The following is a 21,473-nucleotide window of genomic DNA, read 5'->3' as shown; positions in this document are numbered from 1 at the left end:
CTTATAGTCACTGAAGAAATGTTTTTTCCATGCAGGATTTTTGTTACTCCCTAACCCAGCTGGAAATGCTGAGCAGAGCAATGTGAGATTTCCAGGAGAGGGACTCTGAACACACCTGAGTTCAGTACAAAGAGACACAGTCAGAGCCACCAGTAATGCAGAATTTAAGCCTCAGCTGCTCTCCTGACTCTCTGTAATTTGGTATATTTAGAACATGGACTCTGCTGTGCAAAGGCAGCGACCTAGGACAGAGCTGGGTTTTGTTAGTTTATTTTAATTGACTGACTTTAGGTTTTTTTGGTTGGGTGGGGTTTGTTTCCAGTCAGCAGCAGTTGAGAAGGACTGCATCTCTTCCCAGGGGTTTATGATGCTGGCCTTTGTGCCATTGTGATTTCAGGCAGGGAAGCAATGCTGCTTGCAGGAGATGGCCCAGCCCAGCAGAACTCACCCTGGCACTGCAGCATCAGGAATCTGGACCAGGAATCCTCACCCAGCTCCTCTGGCCATGCATGACTTCTCCTGGAAAAACCCAAATGCCACAGCAGAAACAAACAACTGCCACCAAATCCCTTTCCAGGCTGGCAGATGCCAATTCTGGCTCCTCTTCTCAGTAGATGGATCACTCTTTTGTCCTCTAATATTTTTTACAAGTGAAATAAATGCTACCAATTTTCTCACACCTACACAAAATTCTTCAAAAAAGAGCCATAATTGCCATAAAAAGTTTCTAAATGTGTTTTAGCAAGGGAAAAGTTGGCAATAGGCAAAAAGAAAATACTTTATCCATCCTTTAATTCAAATACTCAGGTGCTTGGGCATAATTCAAAGGAATAAGAGCACTGAGTAGCAATTGCAATTTCTGTATTTTCTCTTATGAATTATAAAATGCATCACCCTATGAAATGTCAGTCAATAATGTACTAATCTCAATAAGCATCATCAATACACAGTAACAAGTGGGATGTATGGATTCATGAGAAGTCCCTGTGTAAAGTATGTACTCAATTATTTGCAGTCCCTTCAAAATAACAAAGTAGAGAATAATTTGATAATTAAGTAATTAAAGATAGTTATGCTATCTGGAATTAATTAAGATGCAGGGCTGTGAGGTGATGTCTGTCTTCAGTCTGTAAAAATATAAAATGAGTAACCACTAAATAATATTATATGGTTCTAATCAACTCACAAACTGAATTTGTCTTTTACTACAAAAATAAATCAGAAAAACATTTTAAATGTCTCATTTTTTCTTCAAAAATAAACCTTCCTAAAACTGAAGTACTTGTCTCATGCACATAGTTAACAGTTCCTTCACGTATTACCTGTCCCTGACATGCCAGTCTCTACAGCATAAATCATTTCTTTGGCTGACTAGCTGAGAACTCTAAATTAATTAATCTGCGTAACACAAATGTTAGATTCTGGAATTTTTGTTTTAATATTTTGTATACAGATGGCTGCCAGAAACACTCACAGAAACATTTTTTAGAAATAAAACCAACAACTCTACTTGAAAAAAAGTTTTGATTTACACATTTAAGTATAAGTTTGTAATTCATTAACTTAATTAAATGATAAAGTTGAGCCTCCCTGAAGACACTTTTAAGAAGTCCTTCCCTTCAGTGTCAGAGGGAAGCATCACCAGTATCATCATGCAAGAAATGTTATATTTTCCTTAGCTGGAGCTTTACCACAAATTTCAAAATCATGAAATGATTGGTTTGGCCTGTTTCAATCTCCACATCCCAACCCCATTTGTGACATGGGCTAGTGACAGTGACAGTGCTGCAGCAGCTTAAAACATGCCTGAAATTCAGCAGAACCCAGTGGACATTAAGACAACATTTCCTTTTAACCACTCTTTTTTTTTTTTTTAAATAGTTGGGATTTTTCTGTAATTTAAATAGATTGCTGACATTGTAGTAACATTACCTTGGAGACTGTTTGGAAATAAATCTGAAAATTAAATCAAGATCATCTGATTAGGATGAGAAAGGGAACAAACCTTTTTCTGTAGCTGCAACCTGAAACTAAGTTAATAACATTTAAATTCAAGAGCTACATTCTCAGATAATGGGAGGCTGAGCCCAACCTCCTTCTTTCAGATTTCACCTCTGGATGTGAACACAGAGCAGATGCTTCCTCCTGAAAACCTTGATCCCCCAGCCATGCCAAGTCCAATTTGAACAGGATTTTGGGAAGGAAAACCCTGAGAACAGGAGCCATCTCTACAATATTCCCTTTTTCCTTTTCCTTTTTTGTAGTATTTTCAAACAGAATCTGTGCAGCACCTCTCTGCCTGTGTTACCCCCTGAGCCCACCACTAGAGCAGCCACTCTGGTTTTACAAGACACATTCACAAAGGGATAAAGCAAAGAAATTCCTCCCACAATAGATGCAGGATGATAAAATGTAAAAACACTGATCACCAAGGCACAGCCTAGCTCTGAAAAGGACACCAAAGTCAATGTTCCAAGTGGATTCAAACAGCACAGTTTGGGGTGGGACTCAGCTAAAATGTGCTTTCCTCAGCAGCACTTCATCAGTTCTGGCTCCTGATCCCTTTCCAGGGTTGTGGGAGTTGAAAACCAACATCTCTTCCTCTAACATCCTGATGATGAGCAGTCTTGCACCTCTTAGGCTCAGGATCTTCCAGCACCCACAAAAATCCTATCTACTACATTTAACCTTTCACTTTGAATAGAAAAAGGACAAAAAACACAAAAATTCCACGGTTTGGATCCCATCCACAGTATCTGCCAAACCTTGAACCAGCTAAAAGCTTCCAAGCCCCAGGATTAAATACTGTAAATAACATATTTAACCACAGAATACTTCAGGTTGTAGGGGACCTCTGAGGTCATATGGTTCAACTTCCCACTCAAAACACAGCCAATTAAATGTTGATGATGTTAATATGCTCCATTCTCTTATATTGTACTGTATATATATATTCTTATATTTCTGGCAAGAAAACCAGAAAAATCTCCTTCTACAGGAGAAAGAAACAAATGGGTTGGCTACCACAATACTAAATATGAAAACCTTGAAAAGCAGGCACATTAGTGGGGAAAAAACTCCTAACAACCCTGTGACTGCTGATGCCAGACAAGCCACTGACTATTTCTACAGCTAATCCCCCCAGCCTGTGCAGATGAAGTCAATTGTGGAAATTTACTTAAGAAAAGACCTCAGTGATGTATCTAAGCATTGCATAATTTAAAAAGTGCAGTTTAAAGTTACACAGAAGCATTGTCACAGGCTGCTCAGCACAGCAGCATCCCCAGCATGCCTCTAGCTGCTGAATATTCACTGGGAGCTGCTAGGGCTTCTTTATGAATACTGGAAATTTTCATACATTAAAGTTGCTTCCCCTCAGCTTTTAACTGTGTTGATCTTTCAGGGTACACAGGGGAGAGGCCAGGCTGAAAGCCCCAAGGGCAGCTCAGTCTGGCATTCCTCTTGCCAATCTGACACCCAGACATTGGGGCACACACACAGAATGCCTCACAAAGCCTCTGCTGACTGAACTCCTGCCCCATTTTCAGGGCAAGGCTGCAGAGTCAACCTGAGTGAAAAGTGCTCATTTTCCATATTTCATGGTATGCTCAATGTGCCCTAAGATGCTTTTCCCCTTTCCATTCCATTCTTTAGAAAGGAAGGACTCTCTCAAGTGAATTAAGAGAGGTGAAAAAACCAGAATGGTAATAAATAAGTCTCAACTTTTAAAGGTGTATCATTTACACTTTCCATACAATTGTATTTATTTACAAACCTTAAGTACAAAGTGAAAAACAATCTAGCTGATATTTTTGCCAAGTTTGACACCCGACACATGGGCTGCTGCAAGCCACAGCAATCCACAGGCCAGCTCAGCAACTGGCCCTTTGTTCCTGTGCTTATTTAAACACAATGAAATGGCTTTACCTCATTAAAGAGGGGCTGGAATAAGCTCCAGCTGCACAAGAGTGAGGTGGTCCTCATTTTTAAAAACTAGCAATGCCATTTGGGAAAAAATGAGTAACAAGCAGTGAAGAAAAATAATTCCCTTCAAGCAATTGAAATACCAGTTTTGAAGATAAAATAGTGCAAAACCCGAGGCCAGTAAAAAGAAACAATATTTTCCTTTGAAGTTCACCACCAACTGGGGCAAGTGGCATGTTGCATTCCCCAGGCTTATGGGAAATTTGTTTTCTGTCCTGTCAGGAAAAAAATGCCATGGTCCCTCTGGAGCCTGTAATTACTGATGCATGTAAATTGCACTTTATCAAAATACTCCACGAATGTTGCCCTGAAAGCCAAAGCTGAGCAGCCCACCTGAGCAATGTCACATAACTCTGCTCCTGTCAGAGGAAGGGCTGGGAAGGGACACTGGGGCACAGCCCTGCATCCCCCATCTCACAGCAAACACCAGAAAGTCACCAAAACTGAGATTCGCTTGCTGAGACAGGGATGTGCCATCGTGTCCTCCCAACAAACCCACCAAGGACTCAGATTTTGGGGATTACAGCCAGCCCAAGGGCAGTGCACTGTCCCAGGCTGGTGTTCCAGGGCAGCCCTTGGCAAGCTCTTCAACAGCAGCAGCAATGTGAGGCCTCTGGAGCCAAGGAAGGGAAGTGTTTCAGTGAAATCCCTCCTACACCAGCAAGTTCAGGGATCAAATAACCCCAAGACTCTGCAAAGGCTGCCACTTCTGCAGAAAAAGCCCTAGTAAAAAACCCAGCACAATATACCATGATCTCTGCTCCTAGTAAGGGATTCTGAGGTGAGGGGTTAATCGAGCAATTATTGGGAAAAAATAGAGCAGGAAAGCACAAACTCAAGGTGAAAAAAGCAAAAATTCCATCCAGTGCTTTTGAGGATACAGTCCCTTTGTGCTTGTGGTAGAGAAATCAGTTTGGGGCTCAGGCTGAATGTGCCAGTGCACTCAGCAAACCTCACCCCCAGGAAGGACACAAGGCAGGGCTGGCCCAGCAATGATTGTCAGGACTACAGGGAGCTCTGTTCCTCCTGCTGTGTGCTAGGGTACAAGATTTTTCTCTCAACAGAAGAAACTAACTGTATAAGCATAATATTTGGTTTCATATCAGAGGCTTTTCCTGTCAGCATTTTCCCCCTCACAGTTCACCGAGCACTGATGTTGTACCATACACAGAAACCACTCAGAACATTAAACTTAGCATTCCTTCAAAGATCAATAGGGATGGGGTAAATTCATATCAGCTGTTTCCTGAAGGAAACATTTCATAGATGTCTTTAGCAATAGCCCATCAGGGAGTTTAACAGAGCAAAGCAAAAGGCAGGTACCTAATTTCAAATATGCTTCAGTCAATTTTCTCATAGTACTTGCATTTTCATTGTAGAAAATCTCAATATTCAACAGTGGCAATTACTGCATATTTGAATAATCTCACTAAGTTCCAAAGTATTATATAAGGGAAACATTAAGAATCAGCTCATGGACCCTGTATAACACATGGTGCCATAACCTTTTGTTTTCAATGTGCTACACTGAATGAAGAAATAAAAGCAGTTCAAAGGCACACCTTGTACAACATCCCTGCCTCAGTCATGAGAGCAAGCTGCTGACAAACTGCCCTTGCCAATCTATTCTCGTGGCACTGTAGCATTTAATGACCTGCATGGGTTATTTTAATTTTGTTTCATGAATATTTCCTACCCCTGTAAGTTTTACAGTGCAGTCTGCACTGGGGGTGTGGAGCTGTGTCAGGCTCCAGATCAAACCCCTGGTTCAGCTCCTGACCCTCCTGACAGGCACACACAGCCCCAGGCTGCAGTCCCACAGCTCTCCCAGCTGCAGGGCTGGAATCAAAATGAAATCCTGGATCATTTATGACTGCATTTCAAAAGCAAACCTAGTGCATTTAAAAGTAATAGCAGCTTTCATTTTTGAGACCTTTAAGTGTCTGAAATACTTTAAACAGGCATGGCCTGTTACCCCTGTGAAACACATGGAAAAGCTCCAGAAAACCTGACTTAAGCTTCCCATTGTACACATTGCAGATTTCAAGAAGAAAACCAAATGATAATTAAAACAAGGAAGCATTTGGCCTTGCACCCATTCCCCATGGAGCATTGGGACTGGGCAATAAATCTCTGTAGGTAAATCAGGATTCTGCTGCTATGAAACAACCAGAAGAGCTGAAGCCAAAAAACTGCTGATGAAAATCAAGACTTCATGTGCAGCACTTGTAATTTAACACTCATTAGTATCTCTACACCAATGATCATGTCCCCTACTTCTACTATTCACACACACTAAAAGAAATTCTCATTATCTGCAACATATTTCCAAAGTATTTGAAAGGACTTTTACAAGAGGATGAATGTAAACTCATCTTTGGCCTCAGGATGACAGTCTATTATGGAAAGCAGCAGAAATATTTACATTATCATTATGATATTTTTCCTGTTGCCTAGATGAGATGTCTGCACTTCAGGTCATCAGTTCAATCTGTTCCTACGTTTGCTTTGTGTAAGGAAACTGCCTCAGTGTGAAAATAATGCCAAATGTATTCTAATCTCCTGTTCACCAGAAAGAAAACAGAGTTATATTCACTCTGCATTGTCATCTAGTTGCAGTAATGACAATTTACAAGTGAATTTCCCACTGCTCATTCTCACCATTGACAAGACTCCAGCAGCTCAGAAATACTGAACACTCAGAAAAAAACTTTTCAGCTCATTTCAGAGCACAGACGAAGGGGAAAGGCAAAAAAACATTCACATAATAACTAATTGATTAAAAGGAAGTTTGCAAACAAGGAAAGCAATATCCATAAGGCAATACTGAGTGCAAGTACACCGTGATGTGCTGACATTTGCTGACTAGCTCTGTTGGCAAGGCCAAAAAAAACCCCATTAACAAAGCAAATGCAGTAAATCTGACCCTGACAGACTTGGAGCTGCACAGACTACCAAGGTTATCCAGTTTCCAGAAAAAACTGCCCATAAACCATCAGGTCAGAATCCCCCAGTAATAATATACCTGTGATATAACCCAATTAATCTCCAGCTGCAGCCTCCACAGCCACTCAATCCTCTGTCAGGCTTGAAAGCAGCCTGTGAGTGGCACAGAAAATCCACCCAGCAGCAGCAGCTCCCTGCCCTGCCACCACCCCAAACCAAGCCCAGGGACCAGAGCCCAGCACTGCAGGGAGCTACAGAACCTGGACTGCTGCTCACAGAAGCAAAAAAACCCCAAATTTTGAAGACTAACCCAAGAAATGCCCACCCACAAGTGTTGTGTTTTGAGACACAGCTCAGGGATGTGAAAGCCCTGGTAACCAGAAGCTGAGTCACTGCTTTTCCCCCATTTAAACTCATCACTCTGAGAACAGAAGTTGAAGGCTGTTAATAAGGACACATTTCAGAGCTGGCAGAGCACACACAGAACTCAGAACCCAGGTGGTGACTGACCATGGAGCTGCCTTTGCTGGGACTCACTCAGAGCAGCAGCAGATTCTGCACAAGTTCAGAAAAGCCTCATTTTGCTAAACACCTCCAGGATGTTCTCAAAAAGAATGAGCTCTGATGGGAATTAATGTCTAACTGTGAGCACACACTGAATTTGTCAGTATTCCTTGTTTGATACAAAGAGTAAAGCAAATTTGTGGCAGCGTCAGAAACTGCTTACAAGGGCTGTATTGATGCAAAATCATGGACTGGACTTAGTAAGTTCACAAGGTTGCTGTTGGTGTTAACGTTTTGCAGTTCAGGATTGCTTTGAGCAGCCAGTTACAGCATATTAACAGTATTTTTAATGTGCTATCTCCAAACCATGTGATTTGAAACTAGAATATATCTGAGAGTGCTTTAAAAACCCTAACATTCAGGAAAGTGGACACCCAGCAGCATGGCTAAGGTTACCAAACAATTATCAAATAATAAATGGCAAATTAATCCCACTAATTTGGAGCCTCCTGATTTCTTGAGCTGACTATCAATGAAAAGATGTCACCCTTCAAGTAGCAAAGGAAAAAACATTGGAAATGTAAAGCAGTAGTTACTCAGCTAACAGAGTAAAACAACTTATTTCCAAAGCAGATTTCTGCTTAATCTGCATGTGTGGCATTTCTTCTGGAAATGTATAATCCTTTGCCACAAACTCCCTTAAATAGCTTTGTAATAAGATGACCTGATCACAGAAGTTGGCAGTAGAACCCTCCTTAGAAGGGAGACGCCACTAAAACCCAGCAGCAATTTCACAAAACACCCTTTCTTCCCCAGCTGAGCCTGTTTCCCTTAAGAGGGGATGCAAGACATCTGTACACTGTCAAATAATCCATTTCACACAGGGGAAAAAGCAGCACTGAGGAGGAAGCCTTCTGGCTTTTCAACATGTTCTCCTTTGTTTTCTACTCCCAAAATAATAACTATAAAAATATTTTATATTTTTAATTATTCTTCTTCACTAATTTAGACAGAAGAAGATCCTTATACTCTTCAAATAAAATTGGTGTGCACTTGTATTAAAAAAAAAAGGTTAAATACATTATTTACAAGCAGAGCCCAAAAGAAGATCTAGAATGACTTCAGCTTGATAAATGGTGTAAATGTCATCCAGCTATCTGCAGCACAAGCCCCTGACCTAATGCACATCTTTCCCAAGCCAGAAGTGCACCCCAGAGACCAGCAAACACTTACTGTAATTATTTACTGTCTTCTGAAAAGCCCTGCTGTGATCTATACACAGTAAAACTACAATTATTGGATGTGGATAGAACCACAAAAACACCCTGTTACAAGCCCATGCTCTTTTGTCATGGCAACACCGTAGCTCAAACTCCTGCAACAATTGAATTGTCAGGATCCTGCTTTAATGGAAATGATAATGGAGCTCTCAGGCTGCAATCTGGGAGAGCTCTCTTTCCAGAAAGAGAACAAACAGAGAAATAAAGAGGACACACAGAAAATTTATGATCTGGTTGCTTTTCCAAGAGCAGCTTCTAATGACACCCAGGAGATGAAAGAGGCAGAATTTGACCAGGTTTGGTCGTGGTTTGATGCTCTGAGCTGGGGATGGGGCTGGGGAGGAGCTTTGCAGGTGGCACTGCTCACAGGGCTTCCAGCAGCAATCCTGGGCTAATCACAGCCCCTGGCCACAGCAAACATCTGAGCTACACAGGCACTCAGAGGGAAGCAGGATGGGGACAACCTGGCACACACTGCACTTGTCACCTGGGCCAGCCCTGCCTGCACAGCCCTGTCCCACAGGGAAGGTGGGAACACCTTCACTCTTGTGTCTAACCAGGGCAGCCCCTCACGTAAAGCACTGACTAAATGGTTCCAGCTGCTCCTACCAGGAATTATCCCAGGAAACTACTTACACAAAATCAAACACACACACTAAGGAAGTGGACAAGTCAAGGAAAGAGATGGCAAATAGCAATTTCTAAAAATAAAACATGGCCCTACTGTGATTTCATTGTCAATAAAGTTTATATCCTGAGCCAGGTGTGTTTTGCCTGTGGCAGTCACTGGTGAGGGACCTCTCCCTGCTCTTATCTCACCCACAATTATAATTACATTACATTTTCTCTCTCTGCCCAGCTGAGAAGAGCAGTGACAGAGCAGCTTTGGGCACCAGTGTCCTGCCAGGGTCAGCCCAGCACACAACCTCAGCTGTGTGATTCTGCTAAAACTGAATATTGCCTCTTTTTAAGGCTACTCACACAATTTGCCTTGTGTGCTCACTATTTTACCCATCTATCAATCAACTTTCAAAATACTCCATGACAAGAAAAGAGCATCCCACTGACATAGCTCTGACAAATCTCACAAATTTGTACAAATACTCACACCATGTTAAAAACAAGCAGCTCTTTACAGAATGGCTGCTCCTGATACTGAGGGGAAATGCCATTTTATTAAAACAAATAACTTGTCTACAATGTCTCCTTACAGTAGTTTGTGCTACTGTAGCCTACTTTAGAAATAACTATAAATGATGCCATAAAATAATGGGACACCATGACTAGAACATTTAAACAGGATGGTGTTGGGCACATGAACCCAAATTGTCTCAGCTCAGGACCACAGGGCTCTGCTCCCACACCAAGACACTCAGTTTTGGAATAAAACCTAAATTCTGATACTACTCAAAAAAGTAAACAAATTCATTTCAGAGTCTAATGGATGCTTCCACTATCCTGATATTCTGGTATCAGATTTCAGTATCTAAGTTTCCAGAGCCCGGTTTGCTCAGTCAAGTGACAACTAAGACAGTTCATTAAAAATAAATAGCCCAAACAAATGGTCCATGGCTATAAATTTGGTAGAGGCATTAATTCTCATGGCAGGAGTTTAGAGCCCTTATAAGAGGTTTTTTTCACATATACAAAGCAGCTTTACCATGGCTGCTTAGCAGATAGCCTGAGGTATAGAGGCTTCAACAATGAAACAAATATATTGTTACATGACAGGGTGTTTGTGGGAAAATTGTTTCCCCCTTTTGTTTTCAAAGATAAATAAATATCTCATGGACCCCTAGTAGACTTGCTTTTTCAGTGAAAAGCACCACAATCCTTTTATACAGCAGCTTTGCACACAAAGGAAACAGGATTCCAGCAGGCACAAATCTTTGCTTGCAACATTTGCAGATAAATTTCACAAGTTGTTTCAGATATAAGAAAATAATTGCCTTAGAATCAAAACCTAGTTTTATAGCTGTTAAATTGCATGTTTCATTTTATTATACTTTTTCTGTGCATTTCATCACCTGTATTAAAAATACCTGTTCCTTTATAGATAGATATTTACAAGTATCTGAAACTACTAAAAAAAAATATTTTATGCTTTTATTTCTCAATTCATTTAAAGTATCTTTTTTCTTGATTCAGTTTTTCCTCATTAAAAGTGCCTGCATTTTGAATTACTGGATAATTAGCCCAGATAAAACAGTTCAGAAGCTTTAAACCAGTGAAGGCAACAGAGCAATGAGAAACATTTCCACTAGAAAACCTAAGCAAGGGCTCTCTCACCATCCAACTTCAACTTAAAACCCTTATCTAAACCAAAGCAAACAAAATCCATGAGTCCCAAAGCCACTCTTTCTAGAAGAAAAGGCTCAAAGCCTTATGAGAAACTCTTTTTGTGGGACACCTCATATTCCATTTAAGGTTTATTTCACTATATATATTCCTGCTTGTAATATCAACCAGATGTGGCAAGGAAGCCTAACCAGCCCTGTAAAAGGTGCCAGGGTATCCTGAAGCTCAGAATTTAGGAGAGGCTTGGAGAAAAAAGCCAAAGGTAGCTGGAATTGAAGTGAGGGTTGAAGATGCAGTTATAATCTGAGAAACTTTTTAATTCAATTTCAGTATTTATCAGAAAGTGGATTTCAGTGGAAATTCACCATGCAAGACCTGGTGACACACACAGAACCCATCAGGGACAACCAGCACTGCTGTCCCAAGCCATGTGCACGTGGAGCAGCACAAGAACCCCCAGGTTTGTCCTGCAGCCTTAAAGCACATCAGCAAAAGAAACCCTGCCCTGCATTCTGATTCCCAGCAGCAGCAGGGCTGAAGAGATTCTGCTCATACCAATCTACAGAACCAAAGCTGGTAAAGCCCTCCAGTAAAGTCCCAGGTTTCAGCCTGGCTGACAGAACACTGAGAAAATCCCTCAGTTGCTTTTTCAGCCTTTACCTACTCCTGAAACATTAACAGGTCTTCCCTGAAACCCTCCAGCACACAAAATCCCTCCATGTTTCTGCAGCTCAGTCACTCCATCTCCAGCAAAATTTTATTCCTGATAATAAACATGCTCAATTTTCACACTCTTACTCAAACTTAGAATGTCATCTTTCTATTTTGCTTTATCTTAAAAAAAAGCTAAGCTCGTACCTTCATTTACAAAGCCATGGACTGTTACATTCACTGCATGCCTGCTGGAGGGGGCAGCTCAGAATCACAGAATTCATCTCTATTTTTCTCCATGGACAAGAGTAGGAGCTCTTTGTTCCAATGAATAAACCCAGATCTTACAATCTGGACACATTGCACCGAGTTCTTGAAAATTTTGCATTGTTTGAGCTGTAGCAAGCTTACATAGTTAAAATACTCAACTTTTGGACTTTTTATTTTATAAGGATTATAATTATTATGAAGAAAATAAAGGAGTAACATCTGAGCAACTCAGAGTGAAGAGCTGAAAAATATAGCAGCAGAGGTACTATAGCTGTACCATGGAAAATTAAAACTAAGACCAGCACTATCTACACTTTTTAAAGTTCATTTAAATTCACTCCTTGTAAATTCCACAGGATCTACCTCACCCCTGCATCAGCCTGTCTTACCAATTTTTGTTTCACTGCTTTTATGCCCTTTCATCACTTTCTCAGCCCTGCTTTCTTCTGGAGAGGCTGGGTCAGAGCAGCTGCAGGGAGGAATGCAGGCACCACTCAAGCACCCGAGAGCAGAGGGGCACTGCTGGAGCCAGACAAGTCAGAAAGAACAGCTCTGGATCTACCAGCAGTGGGACCAACACAGAAACATGAAACAATAGAGAGCAACCATACATATGTGTGGGTGTGTTTTAATAAATTCTAGTAGGAAGCAAATTTTTCATCCTTATCCCATGACAGAAAAACACGCAACCAAACTACACTTGGAACTGTAACAGTTCACTTGAGCTAGGATTTATTTGCTTATAATACACACTCTATTTATATAACAGTTGTATCTTCAAAAGAAAAAGTGAATTTCTTCTGACAAACAGTGTTAAAGTGATCTATCTAATGCACTGTTCAACAGTAAGCAAGGCTGAATGAGTGTCAGTGAATAAAGACAAATGTTCCGACAGCATCCGTTGGGAGGCATTACAGAACACAGCATCCAGATTAATCATTCCATTCTTGGAACTTTATTACAATCTTTATATTCTAAAAGCAAAATTACTGCCCTTGCTGTTAAGGGCTGTAATGTATCATGATTACAGGGCCTACTGAAAAACACACTCTGTGGTGCTGAAGAGCCTCAGCCACTTTCACTTCAATTCTTTGTGTGAGTTATCAACACACACAGCATTCCACTGAAACCACAAATTACCAGAGAGTTCTTCTCATGATATCCAGGTACAATGAAACCACTCACAGAGCAATTTTCAACATGTTAAGCTGGAATTTGCAGAGATCCAGGTAAACTCTATAAAAGCTTTTCTCTTGAAATCATCATCGTACCCTTAGACAGCCAACCCACCTAAAGCAACTCTTCTAACAAATAAATACAACTGGCACCTTCCAGAGAACAGATAAAAGCATCTGCAACTATGTCCCAGCTCAGACTTTATACTCAAGCAGAGCTGCAAGATGCAACATTTCAAAACCATGAAGAACATTAGGAAATGCAACCAAATTGTTCAGCTCAAGCAAATCTATTCAGCAAACATTTCCTAGTGAATTCAAAAGTCATGACAAGAAACAAGACCAACAAGTAGTTTTCCAAGGAGATTTAAAGACTGAAATTTTTGATAGCCTATCTTTTTAATATATATATTTTTTTTTAATATCTGCAGAATGATGGCAGTGACTTGTACAGTTTTTCATGAGCAAGTTTGGACAACACCAGAAGTTTGTTAGAGAATTTCTTCAAACTACCAATATCACTTATTGCACAGCACTGTTCAGCTTGCCTCTTTTAAACATAAACCAAGACTCTACTTCTTCAAAATCATCCGATTCCAAAATTAATCTGCACTATCACCATGTGGTTTGTATTTCCATAGGAAGAAAAAGTTACTGCACTGTCTAAATGGTTTGTTTGATTGCCCATTAATGTATTAAAACAATTATAAAAACTCGACATGAATGGAGTTTCACAATTTCACTAACCAAATCACAAGTCTTAGTATCTTCCATAGTCAAACTCAAACATTAAAAGAACAATTTTACCAAATTTCAAAAAGCCAGTCTGGATCATGAGTTTAACTTTGGCAGGATCCAGAAAATTATTTCAAACAGTTTTTGACTACTCCTTTAAAAAGGCAGATGACTCCTTTTTTTTTTTTTTTTTTTTTTTTAAATAGTAACTATGCAGGCATGTGCTCATCCATTTTATTTTTATACACTTTTAAAAAAATATATATATTTTAGAAATCATGCAGTTATTGATCTAACACAACCTTCTTCCTCCTCCCACCAAAATTAAATAATGCCAAGTTCATGATACCCTTCTCTTGCTGTTAAAATGGACCTTGATGTCATATAAATATTTTATAATACAGTTTTTACATTTCAAGTAAGAAATAATTTACCTCTCCACAATTTCTCCTCTTCCTGCCTAAGGCAGGAGCCATAGCTTTTCTGGTCTACCTGGCAAAGCAAAGCCTTGACTCACTTGAAAAGATCATTTTCCAAACTAAAGAATTTGTAGGTACCTCTATTATTTTAAAATAAATACAGGCAGTGGACATCTAGCCTGAACCAAACACATGAACCTGACACTTTCCATGGTTTCTGTAGCTCTACAGAGAGAGTTCAAAATAAGTCACCTTGACGTCATCCTGGTGAATATATGAGGAACAGAAAAATTTTGTGGTTTCTCTTCCCTCTGGTATTTATCCTCTACCAAATTACAACTACACACAAGCAAACATAACACATCCCCTAAAAAACCCTCACTCACTGCAGTTTAATGTCACAGAAATTAAACCTCTCGCCGCAGTCAAAACACAAACACGTGAATCTGCACAATAAGGAATATAAAACAGGAACACACCACAGGAAAATAAATCAGGTTATACTCACAGCCTCGTCAACTTCTGTGTGTTCTGAAAAAGCAGCTCGGGAAGAACTTGCAATTTATTCTTGTTCAGACGCCTAAACAGTTACAATCAGAATAAAAAAAGAATAGATTAGATTATCTTGCAGAAGTTTATTCTGTTATGCATAAACACATGAATTTCCCTTTGCATTAACCTCATGCTGTGAACTTGCCAATGCCTTGTGCATTTTATTTATACAAACTGTGTCATTTGCAGAGCACCTGCCACACCCACAAGGTGGGGAGCCAAGGGACAGGCACCATGAAGTTTGAACAGGCATGAGCACACAAACACAACTTTTAAATTTTCTTCTGGATGCCTACTAAGAATCATGCACTCAGTTCACTCTGCTTCAGAAACAGCTACTGGCAGGAATCTGGATTTTCATTCTCCTTCAAAAAATGTAGGCACAGTAAATTCAGTAACTTGACCAACCAAGATTATTCCCAGATTAGCTATTATTTCTGGAGTATACATAATTTCTTTTTAAAAAGAATTTTCTTGAAACTTCACTTGGAAAACCTGAGCACTGTTGTAGAAAATATGAACATATGGGTAACCAGATGACTACATGGTGATTTGAAATAGAATATTAATCCTGAAGATTCTTCCAGGAACATTTTAGAGAACAGATTAGTGTTTATACACCAGTCCCTTTTACTCACTCACTACATGAGTTTTACTCTGGTGACAACTTGCCAGGTTTTAGAAAACAACCATTCCAAGCTTTTCCAACCCTGTAACTATAAAAAGCATGAGCCTTCTCTCCATGAAATGTGTGACAGCTCTGCAAAATCTAAAAGCAGTTCTGCTGGGAAGACACAATCTTGTTCTTCAATTCTTTTTCAATGAGGACAGTCACCTGTTCTCCCAGCCCTAATGAAAACAATTTGCATAATGAGTTGACCTGAGTTAATTACAAATAACCCCACTGCATAAAGGAGAAGCTGAGTTGTTCTGTAAATTCACACATGAGCCTATCTTTGTGTGCCTTTGTTCCCAACCCACCTTCCAGGTTCACTTTGATAGCAGATCTATTTTTGCTGAAGTTTTGATCTCCAAAGACACCTGGAACTTTTATAAACCCATTGCTACTTAGCATCCCATATCTGCTTCCCAGTTTTCTTGCATGCTGAGCAATTTCACTATCAGAATTCAAGACTTTTTGGAATTGAAAGGCCTTCCTGAGATCAAACTAACATTGTGGGGTTTCAAATGGCAGAGTTTTCACATGGCCACCATATGAACAAGTCTTGTGAGATAAAGGGGTGATGGAGGAGAGGGGAATTTTAACTTCTCTTTCTGACACCTAGAACAGATCAAAGGCTGCATCTGCAAGCTCACAGAGCCTCAGCACTGCATTACACACACCACATGAGAACCAATACTTGTATCTGCTGAAGTATTTCCTGCAGCTTTTACCAACTACTCAACAGCGTTTTTGAGATAAATGAACAAAAAAGCAAATGAACTTTTAAAGAACATGAGAGATGCAAATTTTGCATTTGAGAAAACACATGGGAAGATTTGAAACTGGATTCCCTTGCACCCATGTGACATTTCACAATTTTATACCTAAGTAAACAATCTTATTTAATTCAAGGTTGATGGCAATATGCTACTTAGCCCTCATCAAAGTCATTATTTCAGTTAATCATGTTTATCTTCTAGAATAACAGGATGAAATATAACCAAAAAAATTGTTTATTCAAGGCTTAGCACTCCTCCTTCACCAAGGCCACCACTAGTCACTGAGAAACTCTGAACAAAATCAACTTATTTATCATCCAAAATGCAAGAGTGCCAGTGAAATGCATCTATTACACTCAGTGTCAAATGTTTATTCCTGTCTGATTATCATTTCAGATCTCACAATGTACACATAATTGTGCACTGCCTACCCAAAGTCATCTGACTCATCCCAAAGCAACATCCCAGGAATTTGTTTTAAGAATATTCTTTTCTCTACTTGCAAGGATTTCATAAATGCTGAGCTTATGCTTATTGTTTTAAGCCAAAGAAACTAATCAAAATCAGATTAAGTTTCTAGAACAGGAGGTTTCACACTGAAAAGCAGACAAGAAAATATATGTAGTAACAAGAAATCAGATTTCCAGGTTAGCAAGCTTCAACCTGAGATGTCAAACATTTTCAACTTGCAGTGACACAAACAACCTGGGGAGGGGGGGGAAACTTAACATCAAGGTTTTTTCTCTAATTTATTATCAAATTAATCCAGAAGACTGAACATCTTAAATGATTTCCTAATATTTGTATGGGCCAACACTCTCCTATCTGAGGTCATAAAAGGACCAAGTTTGAAGCTGCCTTTTTTAAGTCTCCTAAGCTTTAATATCTCAACCTGAAGTTCTGTCCATATTGATTTTCTTTCAAACATTATATGAAGTAACATCCACACAAGGACCCTTGCAAAGTTCACACTGTGACCTGCTCTTCATTGGAACTACACATTTTGTGTGGGTATAAATGTACTTAATATTTTTAATATGAAATTCTTTTTACACTGCAGCAGAAAGAAAACTGAATTTGTGTATCAAGGCCAAGAACTCAATGAAATTCTGCTTTTCCTTTAAATTATGTAAACCTGATTTTCAAACTCCCCCAGCAGTGGTCAGTGCTCCTGCACAGATTCCATCCTCCAGGAGCTTCAGGTGAGCTTTATTTCTGCCACAAACCAGAGCTTGCAGCTCTCTACTGCCAGGTTATGTTACTAATTGATAAGGAATTAATTAATTCAAATTAATGTAGCAGAAAACACCTGAAGACAAGAGTTCATCCATGTCCTGTTTCAAGCTGTGGGACTCTCCAAACCTTCCACCACTTCCTAAGATTTATTTCAAGTTTAGACTTCCACCAAAAGTCACTTTATTCATAGTTTGATTCTCAGGGGAACTGAAGCAATGAACAGGAGGTTGTTTCTGTGGAACATCACCTACTGTATTATAACTTCTACTGCAATACTTACTGAAATATAAGACTAGATCACCTCATAGAAACTTAGACATGTTTGATGTAGGATACATTTAATGTGCTCATATTTATGATGTGCCAGAAAGCCACCAATAACCTAGGAAAAAATCCCAATTGCACCTCTTATTTCTCTTCCTGGGCTTGAGAGAAAGCCCATTAAGAAGGTCCACAATACAGAAGTATCAAAGTACCAGACAGGATGTTTTTAAATTCCAATAAAAGAGACAGAGATGTGTTTAAAGATTATTTAATGAAAATACCAAATGTTCTGAATGGTCATTTATAAGCACTGTTTCCTCTGGTTTGACAAAGAAGTGCCAAACATGGATGAGATGCAGTGGAAGAGTTCCTAACACATCATTTGACAAGAACTGAAGTTTATCCCCTATCAGCATCAGTTGTAGGGCAGAGAGGGAAACTGCCAGTGCAAGGTGAAGCAAACAGGGATGGAGCTGTGCCTCAGGAGAGGGGCAGAGCTCAGCCTGGGCACACCAAGGGATCTGATCCCCTTCCCACACGCTTGCCTAGACCCATTACCATCCCATTACTGCATAAATCTCACTCCTGTCAGCTCTCCAACTTTAATTACAGCAGTGCTTTGATTTTATAACAAAATAGTGAAGCCACATAACAGTGAAATAAAAGTAGTCTGCAAAAACATAAACAAAACTAGCCAGAATCTTGTGAAATGATTCTGAGGACATTGTTCCTGGGACTGTACTTTATCAATAAATATAGATATTCCTGATTTTAAATTAGTGACTTAAAACAGAAATAACATCAGGATATAACTGGAAAATGACTTTAAATCCAAGCCAGTTTTGCAGCTAGAAGTGGTTACACCATGGAGGAACGACAGGTCAGCTTTGTGAATCTGAACAGTAGACTACAATTTTTTTTAAAAATACCATTATCAAATTAAATCCCTGGGACTGTTCACACTGGGAATGCCACCTGGGATGCAGCACAAAAAGAAACCCTTGGAACTGGGCTCTTCCTGAGGCTGGGAACACACCAGCCCTGCAGCCAGGTACACCAGGGGCAGGGAGGAATCTGGGGCACAGCCAGGCAAGATCTGCTCCACATTATTTGACCTGGGACTGCTGGATGGGAATGCAGCTGCTCAGTCTCCAGTGTATTCCAAACTGGATGCTTTACAGCTAATAAGACCTGCAAAGTATTCCGGGAATTCGGAGCACTGGGCAGAATGATGCACAATCATCTAGTGCCATGAGCAGATCATTCCCAGTGCTCTGGATGTGCACAGCATGGAGCCCAGACTAACAAAGCCTCCTGGAAGCTGAAGAACTGTGCAGAGAGGCTCTCCAGGAGTCACATCAGCTCTGGCAATACCTGCATTGAGTCAAATTTATTAACTCTGATTAGACACATGCTGGCTGTGCAGTCAACAATCTCCACACACTGCAGCTCCCTCCATCTTCCAGACTCCTTTAAGCACTGCTGTGCACAGGAAACAGAACTTGGCATGTTCTGTGCTGTTAGTCTGCTCCTTCAGTCCCCAGAAGTGACCCAGAAGAGCTGGCCAGGCACCAAGTGCACACAAAGTCCTGGATGTGCAAGCCAAGGGTCTCCAGAGTGCATCCATCAGCTCCAGGGCATGCAGGGAGCCCAGGACACACCAGGGCACTGCTCTCTCACAAGGCTCAGATTCACCCTGCTTCTGCTGGGAGGTGTTTAGGGAGCTGAAGAGGATAAAAGCCAAACATCACTCTTCTGTCTGCAGGAATTCAGTGCAAAAGTCAAATACTGCTACTTCTGAAATTATTATATATCACTGGCACGTTCTTAGTAATTCTTAATAATGAATGCTGACTTCTATTCTCATATCAATTAGTACATAAATGTCTGTACTTCACAGCTTTTTCATGTCACAAACTGCATTTTCTTTCTTTATAACTCAAATGGCCTAAAATGCAGACTAATAGAATTTGTGACCTTCCTAAGTCCATACATACCATGCTGCCCTCTGGTTCATTATGTTTTCTTTAGAGCAGCCCCACACAGCATCAAACACACTGTTCCAACACAGCACAAACACTTCCTCTCACCTCCTAAAAACATTTTGCTCACATATATAAACAAGCACCAGTTTTTCCCCTGCTGCCCAACTGGGGGTTCCTGTGTCCTGAAGGCAAAGGGGTAGAGGGAAACAACCTCTGTGTCAATCACAGCATATCAAGGGCCCTTAAAAAAACAATGGAGAAGTTATTAACTGTGAAATTCCTGCCTTCCTGGCTCCAACCAGGCTAATCATATTCCTTCCTCTGTCTGAAACTGGGATAGGAGAGAAACTTAACTATTAAGATTCCCCTGATTATTAAAACATGGAGTAAAAAACAACCATTGAAGCCTGGAAAGAAGCTGAAGGTGTTTATCAGGATCATTCTCTGAAACAAATGGAGCAAAAGACCTACACTTTATGAAGGTTACTTTAATATAAATTATAATTTTGCTTTTTTCTTCTGGATAACTTCTGGGTGTGTAAAAAGTCCTCAATATTGGTAAGAAAATTTTCAAATTGTTCTTAAGGCAGAGGTGATCTTTTCCTGGAGGAGAAACTTTCTGATTTCAGCTGCATCCCTCATGCTCACACCATTGCAAGGGTCACATCCAGTCTGGGTTCTGTTGTCTCATGAAGCTCCACTCACAATAAGAGCAAAGAGGAGCTAAATTTAATCTCTGCTGAAGGCATGATCAGCATAGATGGAAAAGAACAAAATGCATATGGAAGCAGAACTAGAATATTGCTCAACTTGCAGCTATTTTAATCTTTTTGCAAGAAGAATCTAAACCAGATTCTTTGCTACTGCAAATTGAAGGAGAAGACATCCCAACAGTCCTGCAGTGTTACACCCCTCACATGCAGAACTTGCCTTCCTTCTCTGGGCTAATATCACCAGGGCAAGGCTCAGAAGAATTTCAGAGTTCAGAAATCCAATAAACAGGTAAAAAGAGCATCTAAAGTGTCAGATTATGCATTTCTTATACAATTAATTTGGATAATATGAAAAAGCTTCAGTGCAATCACAATCCTTGGCTTCCCATTCATTTATATACAAGGTGTACAAAGAGGGGAAGCAACATTAACAGATCAAACCAAATATAATTGTAGCCAGTATTTTGAGACAGACAATTTTCAACCTCATGCTTTGTTCTCACAGCTGCAGGACAGTTTTACTGTGAGTAAGAAACAAATCAGAGAAAACCCAAACCCCTCTTTTCAGTGAGCTGATGCCCACTCACTCCCTAGAAATTTTCTCCTTCAAAGTCCCTTCAAAGAGACACTTGCCTGCTTCCCATGGACTGTGGAATCAATATGAAAGCCCAATGCAAAAGCAGTGCAAGCATTATTTATTCAAACTGTGCAATTTTCCAATGCATTTTGATTTGTCATAATGCCACTGACTCAGTTTGAAAATTTAGAATACCATATCATCATTTACTTCAGGCAAGCTGCAAATATTCAAGGTCTGAGCAGAAATAACCAAATTTACATGGCTTTGGAGGAAAAAAGCAAAGGATCTGGCTCTGCTAGATAATATCACAGCAAAAATCTCTTCTGCACATCTTTGTTTGTCATTTAAAATACCTTGCAATATTATATTAACTGATATTACTGAACACATTCCACCCAGAAGTTTAAGCTGATACACAGGCTCTAACTTACACCTGAC

The 21,473-nt window shown here is 40.0% G+C and overlaps 1 protein-coding gene across 3 annotated transcripts in view; it reads right to left on the bottom strand.

Annotated features, from left to right (window-relative positions):
- SLIT3 (slit guidance ligand 3) overlaps positions 1-21,473 on the bottom strand; it is a 463,613-nt gene that overhangs the window by 404,790 nt on the left and 37,350 nt on the right. For all 3 annotated transcript variants that reach the window (XM_056502336.1, XM_056502338.1, XM_056502337.1), the window contains one exon: positions 14,771-14,842. In XM_056502336.1, coding sequence (XP_056358311.1) covers positions 14,771-14,842 — 72 coding nt within the window. The remainder of the gene's footprint in view (positions 1-14,770; positions 14,843-21,473) is intronic.

This window comes from Oenanthe melanoleuca, chromosome 13, assembly GCF_029582105.1.
Source record: "Oenanthe melanoleuca isolate GR-GAL-2019-014 chromosome 13, OMel1.0, whole genome shotgun sequence".
Lineage (NCBI taxonomy): Eukaryota > Metazoa > Chordata > Aves > Passeriformes > Muscicapidae > Oenanthe > Oenanthe melanoleuca.
This window is presented reverse-complemented; position numbering and strand designations above follow the sequence as displayed.